This window comes from Protopterus annectens, chromosome 12.part0, assembly GCF_019279795.1.
Source record: "Protopterus annectens isolate FY-2018-M chromosome 12.part0, PAN1.0, whole genome shotgun sequence".
In the NCBI taxonomy this organism is placed as follows: domain Eukaryota; kingdom Metazoa; phylum Chordata; order Ceratodontiformes; family Protopteridae; genus Protopterus; species Protopterus annectens.
This window is the reverse complement of record NC_056746.1, coordinates 946017826-946044353: the sequence shown is the minus strand read 5'-3', so window position 1 is coordinate 946044353 and position 26528 is coordinate 946017826. Positions and strand designations below refer to the sequence as shown.

At 41.5% G+C, this 26528-nt stretch overlaps 1 protein-coding gene across 1 annotated transcript in view; it reads left to right on the top strand.

Annotated features, from left to right (window-relative positions):
* The first annotated feature begins 754 nt into the window (after positions 1–754).
* Positions 755–26528, top strand: part of CTSZ (cathepsin Z) — a 245291-nt gene continuing 219517 nt past the window's right edge. The window contains exon 1 of the mRNA XM_044089976.1: positions 755–996. Coding sequence (XP_043945911.1) covers positions 845–996 — 152 coding nt within the window. The 5' untranslated portion in view covers positions 755–844. The remainder of the gene's footprint in view (positions 997–26528) is intronic.

Sequence of the window (26528 nt, the reverse complement as noted above, 5' to 3'; positions counted from 1 at the left end):
AGAAGTGCACTTCACTTCAAACTAAGTGATGTGGCATAGTTTTTGGAATGTGTAAGTACAATATTTCTGAGTTTTACAGATAGGCGAGTAACAAGAATCTGCAATGTGTGAAGTGTCAGTGGACAAACTAGCCAAAGTAACAATGACACAATGCCATTGGTGTAAAGACCTCTTAGTCCTGAAGAGATCTGTAGTTGGTTGCAACACCCATTGTGTAAAGTATTATTGTGCTTATAAAATGGTCATTGCCCTGCTGTCTTAATCTTTACATCACTCTCCCCAAACATACACTCATACACACATACACATACACTTGGAATGACAACTTGTCACTGGTTGCATGCATCCCATAAATGAAGAATGCTTCAACCCTGCCCGACTTAGATTTTTCTGTTTCATAGCATGTACCTTTGTATACATATCCTTTTCAATATAATAGGAAGCCACAGCAGCCTACTTCTGTAAATGTAAGCATTTATCCGATATGTTGAACATGGTTTGAAAAACAAACCTGTTCTGTGCTGCCAATAGGGTTGAAATCAAAAAGGTTATGAGGACAGGGCAAAAAGTATAAAGCAAAACCAGGGACGGTCGAGAAGTATGGCTCTTGAGATACCACCCTGCCTAAACATGTGCATGTAGTAATCTCAGGGGAAACAGACATGCAGGAACATACCACTTTATCAGAGTCCTCCTCCCTTCATCATACAGTAAAAATTTGACTTTGACTCCCTCCCCTTTACCAGCTGATGTGACATCACATGACAACTTTTCCAGGGAAAGAGGCATGTGATATATATTCCTCATCCTGCTGCTTTTTATATATTTAAGTCCGATTCTGCACATGGTCGTAGTCCTAACTATGATGGCCAGGAACGTTAAGACTGTCTTCTTGCCGGTATTAGTTCTAGCTTCTTACGCCTCGGCTGGGGTATTCTTTCAGAGAAACAAGCCGTGCTACATACCGGGTCTGGTACGCAGGCACGCTGGGGTGAGGTAAGTAAAGACAGAAATAGGAGATTTGAACTTGTGTCCCTTCTGTCAAAAGCCTTCGGAAAAACCTGCACTATTTCCGGCGGTTGTGTCATGGAGCAACAGGGTTTTCTTTGTGGCCCCGTTTTTTTATTATTTTAAAGTACTCGGTCTCATTATCACTCAGTGTTTCAGATGTTTTTGATAATATTTTTGATTTAGACTTTTCAGCTGTTGTGATTTAAGCAATAGGGTCATGATGTTTTTTTTTGCCTTTAGATTTATCATTGCTCTTCACAGAATTACTGTTCTGGCTAACAAAGCTGTCACTGATGTATACGCATACATGTATCTTTTGTCGTTAACTGCTGGGGTCTCATATATGAAATCATAGTTAATAAAATGATACAGTGATTCTCCCCCGTGGCTTCGTTTGTGTGTGATTTTTAATTATTTTTTTTATACTTTCTGAGGATAAGCGAAGTGTCAGAGCATCAGATCGCCCGTGGCATTTATATGCTTTAGAACCCATCCGGTGCCTCCTTCACTCCTACCTCTCAACTGTCCGTGCTTTCATAGCCCCAACGAATCAGGGACACTTAAAATATGAGACACTGATACAATAAAATAATGTGAATTAATGTACGTTTTCTGACGTAAAGTAAGTCTGTAGACTGCAGTTTCCCAAATTGGTGTTATGTTGCTGATTTAATATTTTAATTTTCTCTTCCTTGGATCCCATGAGTGCCAAGGTGGGTCCCTCTGCGACCCTAAGCTGGAGTAAAGTGGGTATAAGAATAAATAAATACATTTTGGACAAATTACTAAAATAAAGAAGTAAAATACATCAAACAAGAAGTGCAGGAATTGTTTTCAAGTTCTAAAAGTACAGTAACTTCATTCCTGCATCGTTTCTGTTCCCTTCCATTGTTGGCAGAGTACCAACAACAGATCTTTGTTCCTTCTTTCGTGAGGAAGAAGGTTGAGCGCTGTGGTTTTACAATGTGGAAGGTGTGATTAAGCACTGTGGTTTTACTATTTTGATCAAAAATCCTAAAGCCATTTAAGCATTACTGCACTCTGTATCTCTCAAGTGTTCAGATTTTTATAGAATGCCCTGATTTTTGCCTTATATTTTGGTCTGCCCTTCATAATATTTGTGGTTTTCTGGCAAATCATTGCAGATTGAAGTTACTAAATAATGACGTGTTTGAGTTTCAGACTTCATTTAACGATCTTAGGAGTTACAAGGCAACTGAGCTGTGCGGTCATTTCAGCTTTGCCAGTACCCACCCCTAGGTTTTATCTCCCTTTTCAAAGAGGGGTAGGCCAGTCATACCAGGGATGAATTTATGAATAGGTACCCGGTCAGCTGTCCAGCTCCTTTTTAAAGACAAATGGTATGTCACACAGCCACGGAAAGGAAGTTTGATTAGGAGAAGAGATAGGCAGTGGGTGACAAATATATCTCTCCAGCTTGTCTTATTTATTTGCTGGAGTAGGCTTAGATATTTGTCTTTAGTGATAGCAGGACTGTTTGTTTTTTTGAGGTTTGAGAGTTCTTGGATTACTGAATCTCTTGTAGCCCTGTAAGCAAAGCACGGATCTTCTCTAAGGAGAGTCTGTATGATGAATATAGAGATATTGCCTCCAGTATCTCTCTCTCGGTAGCTCAGCTCTTCTAAGCCTTTGATCGTTTTTGTTAAAAACATCTGGGGTCTTTCTAACTGCTTGATATGTTTGGTAAGTTATGTCCCAAAGGGGCGCTGTACTTTATTATGGGTCTAAATCAGTGTGGAGTACAAGGAGGTGAGGATTTCCAAAGATCTAGAAGAAATACTTTTGCTATGATAGGTGTAAGGTAAAAAGATTTCCTAACCACTGTTAGAACATGATAGTCAAGTGAGAAGGAGCTATCCACCCAAGAACCCAAGTTTCTCACTTTCTCATTTTGAAATGGCATGTTTGCTGTACTGTAAGCTGGAGCTAGGTATTGCTTGCTGAATGTGATAATATTGCACTTTTTAGCATTGTTTGAGCCCACTTTTTTGTTTTTGTAGATCACCTATTGGAGTGCCTGTATGTTAGAGGGGACTTTGTGATAATTATCTGCTTAGAATGTGCTAGAAACTCTGTTAACAAGAGATCCTTGTTTGATATATGGAGATCTGAGAGGTGGATATAGAATAGTAGAGGTCCCAGCACAGATCCCTAAGGTATTTCACTAGTCACAGTCATGCTCTCTGAGGGCACACATACTACTCTTACTGTGAAAGTCCTGTCCCTAAGCCATTTGGTTATCCACCTAGCCATGTACAGGTTAAATTGTAGCTCCTTCAGCTTCATTATATTTGTATGTGGTATAGTATCAAGTGTTTTGGCTAGGGAAGTGTATGCTATTTGGATAGCTTTCCCACAGTCAGTGGCCTGAGTGACCATCTCAAAGAAATTCACTACATCCTTGATGGAGCCAAACTGCCAGGGTCAAGTCTGGTAAGATTTTTGATATCATAAAGTAGATAAACTGTGATACATTCCATGGCTTTGCAAATAATACTGATAGGTCTCTAATTCCCTGGGTCAGTGGTAGAGCCACCCTTATCACCCTGCTTTTGTCCAGTTTTATGACTGTGGAATCATAGTGCCTAACTACTGAGTCTCCAATCATTAAATGCCTTAGCGTGCAGTAATTTATTACAGATATGTGGAGTGTGGTGTAGGTGAGTGGAGCTCTCAGGATTTGTTATATTGTCATAGTGAAGCCTCAAAATTTGGTTAGGTACTTACATCAATCACAAGTACAGTGACGAGTGACAAGTCAAGTAACAGCATTTTCTGTGAGTATCAGGCAATTTGTACATTGCCTCAGTATACCAAGTTTTATGAGACTGGCAACGAAGGGAAGGCTATCTGGCTCCCCTTCCACTTAAAACTAAGGGTGCAAGAGGTATAAGGCCGATACAAACTTAGATTAAATTAGGTTTGGGTACTGGAATAACAGTATGCAGTAAATAGTGTAGTAGATTGGCTCCGAGGATAGTTTAGCTGATGATAGGTGAAAATAAGAGAAACTAAGTGTTTTGGCACAAAGTTTAATGTATTGATTCAAGGTAAAATTATAAATGTAGATAAAAATTGGTTCGAACAAAAAAAAAACAGCATGCAGTAAATATTTTGGTTTAGATTGGCAATGAGGTCAGCTTAGAAGTACAGCTTTGTGCTTCTGCTTTACTCTGTGATTTGTATGAATGCGGAATTAGGCTGTGGTTACTAAAAGAGAATATGAAACTGAAATTGTCTGTGTCTGTTTCATACAGCATTGTGCAGAGCACTGCTCAGCACAGTTAAACTAGGGAAATATTGAAAGAACCAATAAAAAAGACACTAAAACTCCAGTCAATAATGTTCAACCTTAAGAAACAGCAGCACCTCATTCTCGTTTGCCACAAAATAACCACTGCTGCCCTCGGCAAGCTAACACCCTGACCACAAAACAAACATACAGCAAAATAATGTACAGTAAACTCACAGTTAACCGGAACTCAAGCAACCAGCAAAAAAATATCGAAGAAATACAGTACAATTTTCCTGTGTTGTACTTTCTGTTTACCTCCCCGCAGAAACATACTGTACGTTTTTAGAGTTTTAGAGTTATAAAAAGGAAGATAGGAATACATTTTCCTCTCTTCCCAACCTGAGAACAAGTCAAATCAAACAAATAGTATAGGGTACAGTATTAGTCAGGACTATTTTTAATAGTAACTCTCAAGCAACCAGAAACTACAGTTGTCTGGCATCTACCAATCCCCATGGGTGCCGGTTAACTGAGAGTTTACTGTAAAATTGGAAAAGCGCAGCAACACTAACAAAAATGGAGGTGCTGTCTAACACTTAAGCCAGGCAAGTTGTAAATACAATATAAGCAACTTTACACAAACTATAAAAATGGTAAAACTCAGTAAAATAAGCTACAACTATGCAAAGCACTGGATGATTAAGTGCAATCATAGGTACTTTTTCCATGAGGTTTGAGCTTTAAAAGCCTCTTTTCAGTGCATGTGCTACCAGCACAGCTCTCCTGAAGCCTTTAGAAAATGAATGCTAATGCAAAACCATTTTAAGAGCAATATTTAAAATCTGTCCCTGATTTGTGAACCCCCCCCTTACTGGCCCTTGTTATTTTTGGAAATATCCTGAGTACTTACTTATTGCAAATTTATGAAAATATCTTTATTTCGATCTGTACAGGTTGAACCTTTGATCATCATCAGCCCCCCTTTTCCCATTTTTTCTACATGGGGTCGGGGTATCGTGTTAACTGTTGCCATCTCTCTCGATTCAGTGCCACACTCTTGCCTTCTTCAACACTCATGCCTGATTGTCGCAGATCTTCTTTCACACAATCCATCTACCTCTTTGATGGGCGTCCTTGCTTCCTCTTACCTTCTTCCTATCTGTCCCAAATCGTCCTCACCAGATGTCTTCTGCTTTTCTACACATGTACCCAAACCAACGTAATCTGTTCTCTTTGATCTTTTCTGCAATTGGAACTGCTTTGGCTTCTATATGTCCTCATTTCTTCGTCTGTCCCACAGTGTGCATCCTACCACCTTTCTCAGGCACTTAATTTCCATCACCTCTAGATTCTTCAACTGTTCTGCCTTTACTACTCAGATTTCTGTACCATACGGTAGTACTGGTCGCACCACTGTCTTGTACAGCTTGATTTTCAGCTTCTTTGGCATTCATCTGTCATAGACTACACCTGATACTCTATGCCAGTTGGCTGCAGCGCCTCTGATTCTAGCTTTGACCGCTTCATTCAGACTACCCTTCTCAACCAGCCCTCCAAGGTACTTGAAGCTGTTTACCTGTTCCACTATCTTCCCTTCTATCTCTATTTTCAGCTTCTTCTGATTTCCCCAATTTGCTGCCATTACCACCATCTTATCTGTGCTTAGTTTCATCCCATGTGCCTTCAGATTTGCATTCCATTCTCCTATCCTTTGCTGAAGTTCTAGCTCAGAGTCTGCCTGTACTGCTACATCATCTGCATACAGCAGCTTTTTTGATCTGTCACCGCCAACCTGTTTGCAAATGTAGTCCATCACCAGTATGAACAGCAGTGAGCTCAGGGCTGAACCCTAATGTACACTCACTCCCACTGGGAACCCCTCTGTGAGGCCGAGCACTGTTCGTACTTGAGTCACTGGGTCCTTGTACATAACCTGCAGTAATTCTACCAATGTTTCCGGGACTTCAAACCACCGCAGTACTGCCCAGATTAACTTTCCATGGGACCTTGTCATATGCTTTCTCCAAGTCTAGGAATGCCCAGTTGGACTCTGTCCTCATTTCTAGATTCTTCTCAAGTATCTGCCTCAGTGCAAACAGTGGGTCAAATGTGCTGCATCCTGATCTGAATCCGAACTGTTCATCTACCATCTTACATTCTACTACTGTGCTTCTCCATTTATCAATCACTCTCGCCAGAACTTTCATGCATTGTGGTAGGAGTTTGATCCCTCTGTACTGCCCACAGTTGTGGATGTCCCCTTTGTTCTTGTACACTGGCACAAGTATGCTTATTTTCCAGTCATCTGGGTTATGTCTTTCTCTCCACACTGCTATTAGTACCCTCGGGAGCCATTTCTCCCCTATCTCACCCAGCATCTTTTATCATATCTGCTGTCACTTCATCTGAGCCTGCTGCTTTCCCTGACTTCATCTTCCTTAGTGCTGTTCTTACTTCTACGGTGGGCTCCTCTTCTTCTCTAATTGTAGACTGTTTCTGGGGCAGTACAGCTTCTGTGGGGTTTTCTTCATTCAGAAGCTGCTGGAAATACTCCTTCCATCTGCCTTTGATGTCCTGTGGGCTGGTAAGCAGGTTGTTGCTGGCATCCCTTATGAAGGGTGTCTGACTATCTTCTTTACCTTTCTGTCTTTACCTTGCAACCTGATATAGTTTCTTTGTGTCTCTTACTGAGTCACTTTCCTGTAGAGTGCCTCCAATGCCCTATTCTTTGCTATTGCAACTTCTTTCTTAGCTTCTTTGTTAGCCAACCAGTAGTCCTTCCTAGCCTGGTCAGTCTTTTCTGTCTACCACTTCTTTCTGCAGTCTTTCTTTCTTTTGATGACTTATTGGACTTCTGCATTCCACCACCAGCTTTTCTTATGTACCTTATTTCCATACCTGGCTTGGCCACATATCTTTTCTGTAGTCCTAACACATGCTGCCACTCCTCTTCAACTCCACCTATTTCCTCCTCTTCTTGGGGTGCTAGAGCCCTGAGTAATTCCTTGAACTGCTGTACTTTCTCTCCAGTCAACTTCCAGGTCTTCAGCATGGCCTCTGTTGACCATAGAGCCTTACCTGACCACTGCTTGAAGCTGATTGTGGCAACTAATGGTTTATGCTGTGAGCCAACTGTTTCACCGGGGATGACTTTGCAATCATGGATTCTACCCCAGTGCCTTTTTCCTTACTAGGAGGAAGTCTACCTGAGTTTCATGTTGGCTACTCTTGTATGTGATCTTGTGACTGTCTGTCTTTCTGAACCATGTGTTGACTACTATCAAGCCATTTGCCAGACAGAAGTCTAGAATAGCTTCTCCTTCTTTATTCCTGTTACCCCACCCATGTGGATCCAGGCAGTCCTCATATCTTGTTCTGTCTGTCCCGATATGTGCATTCAAGTCACCCATTATCAACACCAATTCATGTTGTCCTGCATTATCTAGTAGGTCCTGCAACTGCTGTCTGAATGCATTATTTTCCTCACTGTCACAACCCTGCTGTGGAGCATATGCTGAGATTATGAATACTGCCCTATCATTACACTGGAGCCGAATTGCCATGAGTCATTACACTGGAGCTGGATTGCCATGAGTCTGTCATTAATTCTGACGATATCCCTCACTGCCTTCTGAAGTCTCCCTCTCACCACAATTCCTACACCATTTCTAGCCTGTCCCCCACCTGAGTAATAGAGTCTGGATCCCAAGCCAAGTTGCTTGGCTGCACTGCCCTTCCCTCTTGTCTCTTGGATACATAGGATGTCCACCCTCCTCCATATCATCCATGTCATCCACTTCCAAGCTGCGTCCTGTCAGTGAACCTACATTAAGCATAGCAATTTGCAGTTCATGTTTGGCAGGTTGGTTGGTTTTACATCCAGCTTTCGCTCAACAGAGCTATCCTAGGTAACCCAGGCTGGGCAACTAGACATCGGTCAGCCAGTAGCTTATTGGCCCAGGGCCACTGTGCTTTATGGCAGGCACACACTGGCCAATAGGGGCACATATACCCCTACCACCGTTAGCAAGAGTCCCTGGCGTGGGTGAGAGTAGGCCGGGTCCTCAACCCACTTATCACCGGTAACTACACATGCCCATTTTTGGCAACATTAGTCAACATGACCGAATCACCTGGAGCCATATTTTACACCGTCAAGTGGCTAGCCCTGCCATGGCATGTAGTCTGTGATCCGATTGATAGCATTTAAGTATTATAGGTTCATAGGTAGATACTAGGCTATCTGCCCTAGGGCATTTATAAGCCTAGCCAGAGTGTATTTGGCTTCCGCCTCCCTATTTGATTAGCCTACTGTGCCTCTGTAAAGTAGGTCACAGAAGGTACCCTTTTAAGATTAGTTTACTGTGCCTCTGTCTAGCAGGGACACAGAAGAGATCCCAGGGGTGAGTTTGCGATTTCCCATCCACGCGTCCAGATTTCGCTTGAAGAGGGTCAGCGAGGGGCTATGTCTAACATGAATTGGGATTCTATTCCAGAGTGAGGGGAGCCTCTGGGAAATGGATCTGTCCCTCCAGCATGTCCTATTTATTTTTGTGCTGAGGTTTAGGTCCCTGGAGCATGTAGCTCTAAGGGACTTGGATTTTTTGAGGTGGAGCATGTCCATTAATTCTGGGTTTGACATGGCTTTATACGTCAGGCATAGATCGCCTCTGAGTAGGCGGTAAGCAACTGAGTAGAGCTGGAGTTTCTTTAGTCGAGCTGCATAGGACATCTGTTTGTAGCCCATGATCCTCTTGATGAGGTACTTTTGGGGTCTCTCCAGTTGCTGCAGGTGTCAGGTAAGGTACATCCCAAAAGGGGCATTATATTCAATTATGAGCCTGATGAGTGACGAGTAGAGGGGCACAATGACCTCTCTTGATCTAGATGCGAACCCTTTTGTGATAAGGTGGGCTATATAGAAGGTCTTTCTAACCACTTTGGCAACGTGATTATCAAAGGAGAGATTACTATCTACGTTGGTCCCCAAATCTCTAATTACTTCTTCCTTACTTAATGGATTACCACCTGTGTGGTAATTTGTGGGCACCTTATTTTTCCCAAAGGGGATGACTATGCACTTTTTAGCATTTAGCTTGAGGCTGTGGCTCTGGCACCAAGCATCCGTCTCTGTGAGACCCTTTTGGAGGATGCTTGTGTCAGCTGGAGATTCGATTATGGCCCCCAGTTTGCAGTCATCTGCGAACTTTGTCAGCCATAATCCCCCCGTGTTAGTCTGAACCTCAGAGAAGTATATACCGAACAAGAGAGGTCCCAGAACTGAGCCCTGTGGGATGCCACTTGTAACTGGTTTGGATTCAGACATGGCACCTGCGATTCTATGGGTTCTATCTCTGAGCCAGTTTGCAACCCATCTTGTGATATAAGGGTTGATATTTAAGTTGGTAAGCCTATTTATGATGCCCGAGTGGGGTATTGTGTAGAAGGCTTTTGCGAGGTCCAGGTAGGCTGTGTGGACTACCTTGCCCTCATCTATGGCTTTGGTAACTGTTTCAAAGAAATCAACTAGGTTTAAGAGGCAAGATCTGCCCTTAACAAAGCCGAATTGGGTAGGGTCCAGTGTCTGGAGGCTCCCAATGTCTTTGTTTATGAGTTCCATGATAATACGCTCCATAGCTTTACAGACCAGACTAGTCAGGCTTATGGGGCGATAGTTTCCGGGGTCCATTGTGGCACCACCTTTGTGGAGTGGGACCACTGTAGCTGTACGCCATTCTTTGGGTACATATCCTGTAGTAAGGCTTAGTTTGAACAGTGACTTAATGTGAGGGTTCAGTTCTTCTTGGAGCTCGTGTAAGACACAGCCTGGGACACCGTCCGGTCCCATAGATGCTGTGTTTTTTGCTTTGGAGAGGGCAGCTTTCACCTGTGCATCTGTGATGTCAGGGAGGTTACATTCAGTTGGGATAGGCATTTGCTCCTTTGGGGGGGAAGGGGGGGGGGTTTGAGCTGAATCTGTCTGCCAGGATGTTGGCTATGTCTGTAAGTTCGGTATATTTTGTACCGTTATGAACAATTCAGAGCATATCTGGGAGTTTCCGCCCATGTTCCTGACATAACTAAAGAAGGCCTTGTGATTATCTTTAGTGTCTAGGGCAATTTTTCTTTTGAAACTGGCCTTTGATGATTTTATGAGGGATCGAAGTTTCTTGCTAATACTGATCAGAGATGCCTTCCCTTTTTGGGATTTTGCTCTGTCATGTATTAGCAACCTCCTTCTGTTGTATAGCTTATTTATGGCCGGGGTCCACCAGACCGGTCTCCTGTTTTTGGAGGACTGAGTCTTGGTTTTATTTGGGATAGCATGATCCATGCATTCCTGCAGGTGCTCATATAATGCATTTGTAAAGGATTCTGTGGATTGGGCTGTATTATCCTCTGGCCCAGGGGCTTTGAAGGATTCCATCTCAGTCTTGAGAAGTGCAAAGTTGGCTTTTGAGAAATTCTTTAGAGTGATTTCCTTGGCTGGGGGTGGGGACGGGATATGGATGTCCAGGGAAATTTGTTTATGGTCTGATCTTATCAATGAGGGGTTTACCTCTGGTGTGGAACATAGAGTCCCCATGTTGGTGATGACCAGGTCCAATATGTTGTTCCCTCTTGTGGGAGTGGTGACCAGTTGTTCCATTGCGTTAGAGTTTATAAATTCAAGGAACCATTGGGCGAAAGTATTTGGGCTTGAGTAGTTTTCCCAGTCAATGTTTGGGTAGTTGAAGTCACCCAATAACATAGTGCTTGGAGAGACCTTCATATTCTCCAGTGTTCTCAGGAATGCCAAGTGGGGTTCCTGTAATAGGGAGGGTGTTCTGTAGCAGGCTACAAACTGAAAGGCAGTTTTGCCCACTGTTAGCTGCACATGGATGGTTTCCGATGCTTCGTGCAGTGCCACTAACCTGGAGGTGTAGGTATCTTTGATGAATATAGATACTCCCCCTCCTTTTGTGCTTTGGTCTGAGTTTTGGGGCCGAAACGCATGGTATGAATTATAACCTGGTAGTGCTGGGGTGCTCTCAGTAGCCTTGAACCAAGTTTCTGTTACTGCACAGACATCGATTTTCTCCATATCAAGGAGAGCCTCGAGTGCATGCATCTTGAGGTTTAGACTTCTGGCATTGAGTAGCATTACCTTTAGTTTTTTTATCTTTGGGTTGTCTATGGAGGTGGGTTTGTCATTTGAGCCTTGCCTAAAAAAGGCACTATGGGGGTGGCAAGAGCCTTAGCCAGTATACGAAAGCCTAAGGGTGACAGGTGCAAGCTGTCCCTAGCAAAGCAACGTGGCCCAGGCTGACAGACACTGGATCCCCTTTGAATGACACCAATACTTTAGCCAATTGTTGAAACTGATCATTTTGTCTTTATACTGTGGCATCATTCTTGGTGAGGGCAAGATGCTACTCAAGGTCAGGGTCATACCAGCCTGGGCTACATGGTCAGAGAGCTCCTCTATGTCTCTTTTCATGTAGTCCAGGGAGGTATGTCTCAGGTCATTCACACCAGCATGGACAATGACGGAGTCATACTTGTACTTGCTTTGGAGTGACCTGAGTGCTTGTGTTATGTGGCAGATCCTGGCACCTGACAGGCAGCTTACAGTGACCTTCTCCGTGTTCAGTCTGATGAGCGGGATGTCAGTGTGCCGGACAATAGAGTCCCCTATAACAAGTGTGTTGTTTGGCCTTAAGGGCTGTGACTGTGAGGCACACTGATTTTGTGAGATATGTGATTCATGGGTATTGTTGAGGGGTGGCTGTTGCTTGGATATCTGCTTAGGAGGTCTTTGCTGTTTAGGCAGATTTTTATTTAGAGCCTCCGAGTATGTTTTTGTGTGTTTATGTGTTGGGTATGCAGATGCAATAGGTCTGTGTGAGACTGGATTTGTGATGTGGGTGGTTACCTTTTCCTCCTGACTGACTGTGGCAGTCTTGGGTTGAGAGAGCTCAGCCTCCAGTTTGGCTGTGTAACTGCATCTCTTACATGTATTAGAGTTTGTTGGAAGGAGGAGAGGGTTGTCTGTGTACATAAGGCAATTGTAACATTGCCTCAAAATTCCCAGATACACCAGCTGGACTGGAGAGTAACCTTGAAACTGACCCTTGGACATACCAGAAGAGTATAGGGAACTGTTTTTTTACTGATCAGATTAGGGAAGGGAACTGATTTTTCACTTTATCAGGAAGGACCAATCGGGAGCCTAATACTTATGAGAAGTCAAAGAGGGTGTAGTGCTTTAGTTAGTTGTGTTTCCTTATAAGAGCTGAGCAAGTGCAGGGCTTTAGAAAGAGAATAGAGTGATTACTTTGAGAGTTTGAACAGTTCTAAGGGAAAAGTGAAGAACAGACTTTGTGGAGCCTGGAATAGTTTAAACCTGTTTAGGCAGCGCTGTCTGGCGCTGCACAATGCGCAAAACCGCGCAAAAAGAGAGTTGTAGGGTTTTAAGAGAGAGAGATCAAGGAGTTTAGAATTGATCCAAAATGGCCAATAAAACTACAGCTTCTAGGTAGTAACCACTCCTCCAGAGACAGGCAGGCTGTTCAGTGTTAACCACTCCCACTGGTGAACACAGAGACTTCTCTTTAGCCCAAGCAAGCACTGGCCTTCTAGAAACTTCCAAATAGTTCAGAACAGCAAATCTGTAACTGAACTTTCTTAACTTTCAGAAAGTGGGAAAAAAGCAAGATTTTTTTGTTTTTTTTTCTTTTTCTTGTAGTTTAAAGGTAGCAGAGATACACAAGAAGCAAAATAATCACAACAGTGCAATAAATGACCCCACACTTGAGTGCTAGGCCAAAATCAGGTAAAATGCAGTTTTTAGAGAAAAAAAACGATTTTAAATTAAGTGCAACATAGGAAATGCAGTAAACAGGCTCTAGATGTGTTCCAAGTACTGTTACTGTTACAGATATAAACTTTAAGCCAGAAAATGCCAAAAAGTAGGTGGCAAAGCAGTAAAACTTAACAAAAAATCAGAAGAAAATACTTAAAATCACAAAAGTAGCTCCTTTTCTTCTCTCAGCGTTTTCTCCCCTTGGTAGGTGCTTCAGCAACAACTAGCAAGCCTGAAAAGATGCCAAAACCATGAGGCAGCCGGGTTTTAAGAGAGACAGATCAAGGAGTGTAGAATTGACCCAAAATGGCCAATGAAACTACAGCTTCTAGGTAGTAACCACTCCTCCAGGTACAGGCAGGCTGTTCAGTGTTAACCGCTCCCACTGGTGAACACAGAGACTTCCCTTTAGCCCAAGCAAGCACTGGCCTTCTAGAAACTTCCAAACAGTTCAGAACAGCAAATCTGTAACTGACCGCATGTCTGAAAGAGAACCATCTGTTGGTCTAGCACTGGTTTTATATTTAAAGAAAGTGAAGCTTGCTTCAGCTTTTGAAATGTACCACAAGTACAATTTCACATTGTACTAAGAGTTGGGAGGAAAAGACAGTAATTTGGAACACAGGGTGAAAGTCAGGGACATTTCCTGGCGTTATTCAAACAAAGCTCAACGGAAAGTTAAAAAGTCTGAAAATGTAATGTGTCGTCTGTGATTATAATGCTGCTCTTTCTTAAAAAAAAAAAAAAAAAAAATCAGTTATTGGGGGAGCACATTAAACCTCTAGAAGAAAATAAGGATCATTTCCCCCAGGTTTCACATCCAGTTTGTCTTCCACCATACAATGGTCCCCTGTCCTGCATAGAATTGGGGGTGATGCAGAGCTGAGAAAGGTCCTCACATCTTTAAACTAATGGTGATGGGAGAACATCTCTGTGTTGATACAATATTTTTAACTTTCATAGCTTTTGGCAAAGCCAAAATTGCTGCCTCAATGCTGAGGAGAAGGTGGTAGGTTAATTTACTGAGACTGACAGTAAGTTTACTGTATGCATTTATACTATACCTGCATACCTGTGTCTGTGTATACACACATTACTACCCAAGCCCTAAACTGCCCTGCCCCTGCAGACCCTCAAGCTTTGTTCTTGAGGTTGCAGGGAGTCTGCCTTCCCCGTTTCTTGGAGTACCACAAATGTAATGGAGGTTGTGGCTTACCAGCTAAGACTTGACAGTTTAAAAGAGCATGCAGTGAAGAAGCATCAGCAAGAGCACAGTGTTTGTATTCTTTGATGTAGACATTTGATGAGCTCCTCTCCCAACTTTGAGGTGTGCCATGCAGTGAAGGATACATAGGACAGCAATGCAAATGGTGTAGCCTTCACCAAACACCACATATACAGATTAAAAGAATTTTATGAAAAGGGGTATGATGTGAAAGTGTAAGAAACTAAGTTAGATATTGTGTGGATGGCTTATGAGAAATATAACATTACACTTTTAAAGGGTGCTGAATGTTAGGACTAGCTTTCTGGAAGGGGAATTGGACTCCAAAATGAGTGAAAATGTTTGTAATATGTGGTACAGCCACAAGTAGCACTTTGCAGGGGTAAAAAAATAAGCTGTTTGTTGTGCAGGGATTTGCATTTTTTCAGATAGGTAAGGAAGTGGTTGAGTACTTGAGTGGAGTGGTTCTAATTTGCAACCTGTATGTCTGTCTGTTTCTGACTTTGTCAGAGACTGTGAATTCCAGCAGTAAGCAAACTACCAACAAATTTAAAAGGCAAATGTTTCGTGTTTATGTATATTTGCACTTTTATTGAACAATGGAAAAACATTTTACAGAGGACACGATTGCCAGTTGTTTCCCTTAATTGTTTGTTAGAGGTAATAACAGCTCTTTAAAGCAATGCACCCTCACTTTCTGAAAGTATTTTTGCATAAAACCTGAGCTTGTTTGCTAAATGTTGCTGTCATATGGATGAGAAAGAAACACTATATTGTATTTATATTTAACAAAAATGTGAAATGGGACTTGCATAATGTGGATACATTTATTAAGGGGCAAACTACACCTATTATGTTTAAGCTATACTACTAAAATGAAAATACATAAATTAGTCTTTTAGTGTTTCTGCAATTTGGTTTTCGAGCCATTCTGTAGGCAGCCATTCTTGGAGGCTGCCTACAGTATGTCCTCCCCTACCTTCTCATCTGATTAAAATGAGATTCCAAAATCAAATTTACTCAGGATATAAGTCTCTGAGCTGATCTTTGTTGGCTTCATTCACACAAGTACAGCATGATGATGTGCCGCTCAAAGCCGGTAGTGATATGCCATTTGATGTTCAAGACCTGAGTCCTAGGAAATACAAGGCTATTACATAGAGGGTCTTGTGTGCCTTGCCGTTAATCACCTTCTGTCTCTAGCAGTATTTTCAAAGAGGACAAGACATGTAAGTCCCGGACTATTTTTAGGTACCCGTTCAGTTGTCTAAGCTATATTTGTAGGCAGACAGGAAATCACATGCAAGGGGAGGCACTTGATGAAGAACTTTTTCTCCGTTTAGTTTTATTATTCCCTGATCTCAATTCAAATATCTTGCATTACTGTTGGATATAGTGATTGACAAAAGGGAGGTCATGGAGAATGGGATCCATGAGAGAATGGAAAGTAAGGCATTGGTCTCCTCTCAGGAGTCTGTATGATACTGAATACAGGGAGGAAAACTCCAGCCTTTCCTAGTAATTAACATATTTGAGGCTTGAGACCCTTTTTGTTAGGAACTTTTGTGGTCATTCAAGTTTTTGATAGGCACCTTTTGGCATGAATCTCCCTAGACATAAAGTTCTATAACTAGTCTAACCAGGACAGAGTACAAGGGAGCAATCTTTCTTGATTTTGAAAGTGATGCCCTTTTAAATGTGATATATATAGAACTTCCTGACTATGGTTGCTACATGTTGATTAAAGCAGAGGGAGCCATCTACCTTGGTCTGATGGCAAACTCATTGGAGAGTGGGATGTTATTGATGCAGCGAGAGGTATCAGTTTATTTTCTGAAGATGAGGGTAATGCATTTCTTAGTATTTAGTTTGGGCCCTTTCTCAGTGTAACCTGTCTTAATGCATAATAGTTCATTTGAAGGGAATTGTTTGACAGCTACACCCAACTTACAATCATCGGCAAACTTAGCTAGATCTCTTTGTCAGTGTTGAATGCCAAAAAGGAGAGGTCCCTGTATTGATTCCTGTGGAATGCCCAGTCACTTTTTCCTTAACAAGGAGAACATCACTGACCAGATGACAGGTATTCTGTTCTTGAAGCAATTTGCAGTCCACCTTACAACACAGTGGTTTATGTTTTAAGGCTGTTAACTTGTTTATACAATCCAGTCATGTGGTAGGTATCAAATGCTCTTGCTAGGTCAAGGTAGGCAGAGTGAACAGTACGATTGTTGTCCATGGTTTGTGTGACTTTTTCAAAAGTAGCTGACAAGATTGAAGAGGCATTACCTACCTTTAACAAATCCAAATTATTGCGGGTCAGGTCTGATTAAATTCTTAATGTCATGGATAATGAGGTCAGTGTTGTGTTCCATGTCTTTGCAAACAAGACCAGCAAGGCTAATGGGACTCTAGTTGCTTGGATCAATGGTAAAGGCATCACCACTACAGTGTGCAATTGATCATGAACATAACCTGAGTCAAGGCTTACACTGAACTACTTAAGGAGAAGATCTGCAGAGTCCTGCTTGACACTGTTTATAAGACAACCCAGATAGTTTTCAGGACCCATTGAAGTGTTTTTGGTTTTTGAGAGCACTTTAAGGATATGGTCCTTGAAGATAGTGGGGGTGAGGAGTGACTCTGGTATGTTTGTGGTGGGGATGATAGTTTCAGGGGAGAAGTGTTTTTGGTTTTTGAGAGCACTTTAAGGATATGGTCCTTGAAGATAGTGGGGGTGAGGAGTGACTCTGGTATGTTTGTGGTGGGGATGATAGTTTCAGGGGAGAAACTTAGCTAGCAAATATGTTGATTATAGGATTTGAATAGGAGGTTCTATTACAGATAGGTTCTGAGCATTAATTACTGCTTAGAAAACTGTGAATTATTCCTTTGTTTTCTAATGTAGTTGAAGGACTCCTAATTTAGCTTTAGAAGCAACCCTACATTCATGGGATTCATGGGATGCTTTGCTGGTCTTAATAACTGCCTTCAGTTTCTTGATGAGGTGTTTTGTATTCATTGTGACAAGGTTCTAGCATCCCAAAGTAATCTAACCAGTTTCTTCTGTTGTAAAATTTACCCGCTGACTGCAGGGAGGGGATTGAATTTGCTTCTGTTTTCGGCCCTGGTGGGGACAGCCCTATTAATGTATTATCAAAATGAGCGTAACACCCCCCCCCCCCCCCCAGGTATAGGTGGCTGCTTATCCCAGTTCCATTGGGGTTGGCATGGGAGAATTTTGCAATTTTTTTGTACAATTCTAAAGGTTAGCTTTTCTGAAGTCTATAAAGGGGATGGTGTTGGCAACCGTGGAAGAGGTTCTGAGGGGAAAAGTGACCAATTGGTGATCAGACTTGATTGCAGGGCCAACCACTGGCAGGGAGCAGGCTAGAGCTAAGTTTGTGAGAACTGGAACTAGGTCTAAGATATTTCTGTCCCTGGTGGAGTTACGGACAATTTTAATGTAGGAAATTCTTATTCATATTCCCCTAATCTAAGAAATGTTGTGCACACCCTGGTGTAAGAAATAGAAGTACTCCAGAATATGGAGGGGTAGTTGAAGTCAAGAATTAGAGAGACATCTCTTATAGGGATGTTTTCTAGGAATGTTAGGAACTTATGATCATTTGAAGCTACGAAAAGGGGACCTGTAACAAGCAATAAGTTGAATGTTAACTTGTCTAGTTTTAAGATGAAGGTCTGTGAGCTCATTTGGAGGGTCACTGGGTATTGCCTTGGAAGCCATGAAATCTCTGAAAACTGAAAATACCACCATTTCCAGTGGGACTGAAGGCAGGATGAGTACAGAACCCAAACATGGGTGGGTGGGGGGTGCTCTTACTGCATTTAAACCATGTTTCATTCACTGCACAAACATGGAATTGTCATAGATGCAGAAGTGCCTCCATATTGGACAGTTAGGATGCCTGACCACCTTGATGTTGTCTGGTTTGATTTGTTAGTTAGATTGGGATCTTAATTAGATTACTTGTGCTGAAAAAGGCACAATGGGAGTAGCAAAGGCTTTGTTAGTGTGCTGAGGCTCTAGTAGGCTTGCCTGTCATCTCAACCCAGGGAGAGACATACTGGACCTTCTTGGAAAACAACAGCTACTTAATCAGTTGTTAAAATCCAATATCTTTCATTTTGAGGGGAAGAATACTCCTGAAGACCACAGTCTTATCTTTGATGGAAGCACTTATAGCCAAGTTCCATAAAGTCCTCCTGCATGTCTTTCATGCTTTTTTTTATTTCAAATTCTTCCTTTCAGCACAAACTATAATCAAGTCATAGTTATACTTGCCATGGAAGAGGATTTTACAGCTCTTGAGTTCCCAGCGGTCCTGGCTTTTAATAGACCACCAACTGTAACCCTGTCCTTGTTCAGCCTGGTGAGTAAGGAATCTGTATACCTAATAATGGAATCACCAGTTATTGGTATGTTTCTAAATGTTGGTTGATTTTTGTTGGGCTCACATCTCACATGGGGGGGTTGTTTGTGACATGTTGGAATGTGTTGTGTAGATGTATTTGGGCGGGGGCTTTTGTTGATTTAGTTAAGTTCTAGGAGACCTCTTTTTTTTTTTTTTTTTTTGGCTTTTCCCGGTTAGGTGTCTCCACAGTGGATCACCATCCGCTCATGATCGGCAGTGGAGTTTTACTGTGTGGAGTTGCCAGCCCGGTGCCCAACCTTCCACAGAAGGCACACATGCACGCATTCATGCCTAGGGCCAATTTAGTGTGTCCAATCCACCTACACCATGTCTTTGTGATGTGGGTGGAAACTGGAGCACCCGGAGGAATCCCACGCGACCACAGGGAAGACATTCGTATACATGCAACAAACATTCAGCTGTAATTAATTAATGAATTTTGTACCTTCTGTTTAACAACATTTAGACTAATTGCTAATCAAGCAACAGCATCATACCTGTACAAATATTTACACATAGGCTATCCTTAAAAGTTGCAAGGAGTGTCATTTCTTTGTGTAAGTGCTATAAGGAGACAGTACATTATGTGTAACAAATGTGAACACTTACATAACACTTGTATTGCCTTGCTTGTTTTTTGCAGCAAGTGAAAAAACAGCTATAACAATTCAAAACGATGTGACATTACGTGATTATAATCCAATGGAGGACAGCACACATATCTGATGTTTCTGACATTTTTTGTAGAATATGACCCCTGCTGTTATTAACAGCACATGGTTATGGTACTTTTCATACAAGATTATCAATACAATACACTGCAACTTGTTAGTAAGAAATAGGAGTCGGAGTTGTGACTCGACTAAGGGAGATACTTTGGATGGGCATGCTTTGGAAATGTCAAGAGGTGCTATACAAATGCTCATGAATAATGTTCCTACACATTTATGAGACTGGTTTACCAAGATTTCACACTGTGTAGGACATTTTTAGTTTCCAAACCTGGGTTTTCTTTTTGTGCACATTATAATAAACTTTCCATATGTTTAGGAACGCTACAGAAGTATGCTCTTGTCCTCTAAGGCAGTTCTACTAGATTTATAGTTTAGAGAATCATTTTGAAAGCATACAGAATCATTGAGAAAACTCATGAGGAGAATCTCAAAATTCTTTGAACAGATCAAGGGAATTGAGAGTTATTTTAAAAACTGAAATCAGACTCTTACTGCAAAAATAAATGTGTGGAGATCATCAATGGACACTGGAGAGAGAGAGAGAGAGAGACGTGTGCGCACACACACACACACACACACACACACACACACACTATAAGCTACTAGAAAGATATGCGAGAGGAAGACAAGGTCAAGACTATCAACATGCTAGTACATATTTCTACACAGTATTTTAGTATGCAACTTCCATCTACGAACTGCAAGAAAATGTGGCCAGTACATCAGGTTATAGTCCACCTAATCTAAACCGTGGCAGTTGGTACACAGAAATCTTTCCTTGGTGGCTAGCAATAAACACTTTCAGCTGCAATGACATGTTGTCCTTGACATTTCTCAGTAGCTCCAAGACCATACACAAAAATCACCTTTTTTTTAAGTTGTACACCGATTATAGTGATTTCTATTTTGCACTAGTAGGAGTAGGCTTGAAACAGTATGATACTCGCTGCATGCATGGCATTTTGAGAGGGCTGCCTCCTAGCCAGTGTTCACAGATAAAATCAGTTTGGTTGAACAAAAGTTCATTTTCAGTGAGCATGTGGCATTATTACATTGCCTTGGGATACTAAGTGCTAGAAGGATGGTAGTAGAAGGGTGGATAGTTGCTGCCTCTCCATAATGGCCGGTGCTATTACTTATAGAATCTTGGAGAAATGGTGGTTATTATGCAGTCAAGCTTAGTCTGTATGAGAGCAATGTGCAGACCTGCATAACAGGCAGAAAGTGTGTGCATTTCCATACAGATGAGTGCACTGTTAAACCTGAGGAATGGCTGCTGCCAGTCACCCAAGAGAAAGGAAGAAAGATATTTTTTTTCACACAAACTTCATTTGTGCACACCAACTACTATTTATTTAGCTGTACTATATCCACTGTGTGCTCAGATCTCTGCTTAACGCAGACAGTAAAAAACAAAGGCTAATGAAAAAAGATTGTAATTTAACCAGTTAATGATAGGCCACCCAGAAATAGTAGCAATCGGTGTACTCACTCACTTATGCAACCACCACTGCTTCCAGATGGCCTCCTACCAGGCCTGAACTAAGCCAAATGGAAACAGTGTAATTAAGTGGATAAAAAGCAATAAAAACAACATAAATTTGGCAAGGTTAGCTAAATTAATTCAAGTGCAGTACAAAGAATGCATAACAAATGCAAAAATAACTTTCCTGAGGTAATTATGAAATCAAAAAAGTTCAAAGCAGCTTTTTTAAGTTTTTCAGTGGGGGCAACCAGTGCAGCTTCCTGGAGCCTTTGATAAGATAGCAGGAATGCTGAGCTAATCTCAGTAAAAAGTTAAAGACCATTGAAAAAAACAGGTTTAATTCGGACAACTCTCAATAGTCCCCAAGCACTGTCCATTTTTATTTCGTTAAACAGGTGAGACCCATTGATTAACTCCTTTTAGGGGATTACCCAGGAGCACTGGTAAGTTAATGGATGAGAAGAGCTTGGCTTTATGTAGTCTGCCTGTTTCCCAGAAACCCTACTTAACCATCTTTTTTACCACCTGCTTATTTTCCATCTCATAAGAGTTTATTCTGTGTTTGTTCAGGTATTCTTGAATTGTTACTGTTTTTGACTTTTTTTTCTTTGGTAAGACTGTTCTGTCATGCACCATTTTTTGTTAAGTAATAGTTTTTCTAATCTCCTTTAACCATGTCACTTTAAAGACTGTCCTTTTGTTTTCTTGCATATTTTTAGCACTGACAGTAGCTAATCTGCAAGGATTCCGTAGTGGACAGTGGTCTCACTTTCGATAACCACATCGCCACAACAGTCAGGAAATCCTTCTACGTGGCACACCTCATCACTAAAGGCTTTTCATCCAGAAAAAAAGGAGGTCATTGTCCCACTGTACTCATCCCTCATTAGACCCATTATAGAGTATAATGCCCCATTTGGTATGTACCTCACAAGACATCTGCAACAGCTGGAAAGGCCACAGAAATACCTCACTAAAAGAATCACAGGCCTAAAGCAGATGCCATATGCTGACTGTCTAAAAAAACTCCAGCTATACTCTGTGGCATATTGTCTACTTGGAGGCGATCTCTGCTTAACATACAAGGTCATGTCAAACCCTGAGCTGTTGGACATGCTCCACTTAAAGAAATCCCAATCCCTCAGAGCCACACGCTCCAGGGATGTAAACCTTATCACAATAAACAAAACATGCTGGAGGGATAGGTTCCTGACCCAGAGACTCCCCATACTCTGGAATAGACTGCCCATACATGTCAAGCAGAGCACCTCATTGGCCCTCTTCAAAAGGAACCTTGATGATTGGATGGAAGATAGGAAATTTACCCTGGGGATCATGTCAGTTGCCCTGCTAGACAGGGGCCCAGAGAAGTAAATATTGTGGGAAAAAATTTCCAGGGAATTGTTATGACTAGGCTTGCATAGGCCTTAGGGCCGATAGCCTAGTACCAACCTATGAACCTATAAGATGTATATGTTGGAGTATGCAGGAGAAGAATAAGGGGAAGGTACAGAGGATAAAGCGGTAGCAGCTCATGTCTTTAACTGTGTGCTGTGCTACCAGACTGTATATAGAATGAAGATTATTTATTTTTTTATTTATTTACATTTGTTTATCAGGATAGTCCAACTGAGCAGAAACCTAGGGAGAAAAGTTCCAGGTAGAGAACTAGAAACATTGCGATTCCTATGACAATTTTCAGTGTATATAATTGTCATGCAGAAACATACATATAAACTTTAAGCACATACATATGGATAGTACACAAACTATAATATTTTCACATTCTGATATCTGTACATAGTATGAGTAATAATTAGTTGTAGATGGTTGTCATTTGTTTAGGTAACATATGCATATTCATAGTTTAAATAATCTTGAGTTAGCCGTAATTTTAATATTAACTTTTTATCTAACTACTTATAACTTAATTTTTGTATAGTAATAGAGAGAATGTTTGGGTAGTGATTAAAATATTAGCCAGGATAAGGCATGAGCAGGACCAATTATCCATCAAATGTTGACTGAGTAGGTTTTTAAAGGGTGTCAATTTTTTCTTGTCTGATAACAAGAGGAATGGCATTCCATTGTTTTGAGACATGGCATGAGAACAGGGAATCCCCAGCTAGGTTATTGGATCTGATTACTTTTAGGAGGAGCTTCCCCTTTAGATTGAAGTGTTCTGTTTGGGGTATACTGTAGAAGCAGCTGGGCTAGTCTAGGGCATTTTTCAGGGGTGTAGATGAGTTTGTGGATGATTTAACAGATGAATGTCAAATAGATGGGCAGCTCAGTCAACTGGAGTTGTTTTAGTGCTGTGCAGTCAGGAGTGGCCTTTTGTGCCCTAGGCAAAAGGGCTCCATGGCACCCCCCACCACACCAACCAGTGCCCCCCTGGTCTACCTACATCAAATAAACACTGAAAAAGCGCCCCTGCTAGAGCGGCACCCTAGGTGGCCGCCTAGTTGGCCTATGCCTAAGGCCGGCTATGTGTGCAGTGATGGAGCCTGTATGTTGTTAGCTGCAAATCTGGCTATTTTATGACACCCATTTACCTGAATAGTGTTAAGGATATTGGGTCGGATAGTATGCCAGCTGCAAGTTTAAGATATTCAACTGGGATATTCTCTGGGGCTAATGTGGTTTGTTTTAGCTGCAGGAGGAACTTTTTTAATGCAGTTAGAACTGGTTGTAGAGAAATTGTGCAGTTGGATTGGTCGTTTCCTGCTAGAGGGGAGTTTGGGGTTGCATCTTTTAGGAGAGAGGCTACAGTAAGTATTGAACTGGATAGCAGTAGTCTGTCTGTGGTTGTTTGTTGAGGGGGTAGCTTGGGTGGTGAGGCTGTAGTTTAAGTTTAGTTATAGAAGACCAGAACACTTTGGAATTTTAAGGCTACAGTTTTGAAGGTTAGTTTAATATTGCTTTTTGTCTGGTTTACCCATGTTTTTTGGCTAGCTTTCTGAGTTGTCTATATTTCTGGAGAGTGGAGCTAGATTTAGACAAACCATGTTTTATCTTGTTTCATAAGTAACTTTGTGCATTTCAGCCAGGGGGCATGGTTGAATCTTGTTTCTGACTGGGATATATGTAGAGTATGTTGGTGTTTTAGTTGGTTCCACTTTACTGATTGTAGTTCAGAAGTAAAGCTATATTTTTCAAAGTTGGTTAGATTGCAAGCTAGATTATAACAATTTTTGGAGTTATTTTATGACTTCTGATAGATTATGTGGGTAGGTGAACATGACGACTTTCTGGGAAGACTCATGCTGATAGAATTTTAGTTTTTAAGAATCCGGTCTAGGGTGCTATGTTTTGAACCATTTTCATTTTATTCGTAGAAATCACCAAGATGGCCAAAATGGACTGGAACAACATGGATGTCTCTAGACATTACATAAGCTTTCCACTGAAAGGAAGTGTAGTATTTGCAGGAATACTGCACTGGGCTGATAACGTCTGATATCATTGGTCTTGTCCGAGACCTGATGGCCTTATTTGATGTCTAATCCTACAGCCCAAGGTGATATCAAAAAGACCAGTGGTCAGTCATGGTTATTCATACATTGCAGTTGGCGGATGGATGCTCTCTCCTAAGCAACTCTGGACTCTATTTAGATTTTAACTGTAAAATTGCTTTATAGGACTGTATTACAGTCTAATGACAGTGATATTGTAGAGGCAGTATTCTAACAACTCACATTTGGTAAGTGCAGTATTGGGACTTGGTTAACATTCCTCACAGTGTGCAAATCATCATCACACTGGACATCAAAAAGTATCCATCTTCTTTGAAACTGTTACAGTCACACGGGTTCTGACTTAACTCTTAAGTCTCCCCATCAGATCACTTCAGGTGAGAATGAATTTAGCAGGACCACTTTTCAGATTCTGCTACTACAAATTGCATCTAAGCTTGTAAGCCTTCTTTGGAACATGTTAGCTGCTATTACATGGGGATGGGGGGGGGGGTTCCAAAGATCCAGTCAGTAGATCCATTGTCATGATCCCAAATCTTATGTTCACATGTCTGATACTAACCTGAATCTGCCCGCACTGTCTTGGCTGTGAGTGAATTCATCCAGCACTGAATGTAGTGGATTGCATGACTTATCATTTTGAGAGGATTGTAGCTTAAATATCAGCATTGTCTGATCATGGCTTGGATCAAAACGCACTGCTTTAGTAACAGTTAAGGATTCAATCCTTTTTTATAGCAGTTGGAAGACATCTGTTTGTGCTGATTTAAACAGCATACTGTGAAAGTCTTGGTCTGAACTTACTGCTCTGATTTACTGTGCGTGAACTATCACATCTAATTACTAAATAATGTCAAAAGCATAGAGGTATCTCCGTGGGCTTTTCAGATGTTGCATGTGTCTGGACAGATGCATGCCATATTATATTAATTGACTGGACAAATGAGGGCTGAGTAAAGGGGGACAGTGATATCCCTAGATTTAGATGCAATCCCTTTGTGGAATTTCTTACAACAGTAAACACATTATATATAGCCAGTCCAACTGAAACACATGGTGAAAATTTGGTGATGAACCATAAAGTCAGAGTTAGGAAGAGAAAGAGGTGCTAGAGATAAAAATGAGTGAAAAAACAGAAACCGAAAATAAGGTTGTGAAGGCAAATGGAGCGCAAGCTGCATATTAGTAGATGTAAATGGATTTAATGTGTGTATGCTAGGGAGATGTATATAACTGGCAATGACACAGAGAAGTGGCGAAGAATGCTGGAGTTTATTTTTTAAAGATTTGTGGATGGTAAATTATTTGATTTATGAAGGGTTGCAAATCTGGAGAGAAGACGCTGCATAGAAAATACTGCCTTGCTAGGGCAGAAGGATAGCTGAGATGGTAAAAGGGATGAGGAGGCTCCAAAGATCAAGAAAGCATGTGGAGTTGACAAGGAGATGCAGGTGCTGAAAAGTCAGAAGGTGGGGTCCCAAGCTAGGGTGTAAGACATACAGGGGAGTGGCCAGCAGTAGCGTAAAGATGGATGGAAACAGTGGGAAGGAGAGCTGTGAGAAAGTATGGACATTCTACAGTATACTAAGGAGGGAAACTAGAATGTGGTACCCAGGGTATTATTCTGTTCAGTGGGTAAGGAGAAAGCTTTGCTTTTAAAAATGAGCCCTATTAGTTTAGTTTTCCCATTAATATGCTGTATGCAGTGCTTAAGAATCTGAGCAAGAAATTGTCAACTCTTTTTGATTTTTTTTCCTTGCCCTGTATCTGTAGATCATCATAGGTTCATAGGTAGGTACTAGGCTATCGGCCATAGGGCCTATACAAGCCTAGCCAAAAAGGTACCCTGGCTTTCCCCACCCAAAATAATTATTTTCCTGTGCCTCTGTTGAGCAGAGCCACAGAGGTGATCCCTGGGGTGGTGATCCCTGGGATGAATTTCCTATTTCCCATCCAGTCATCAAGATTTTTCTTGAAGAGTGCTAATGAGGAGCTTTGTTTGATATAGAGAGGTAGTTTGTTGCAGAGTATGGGAAGTGTCTGGGACAGGAATCTGTCC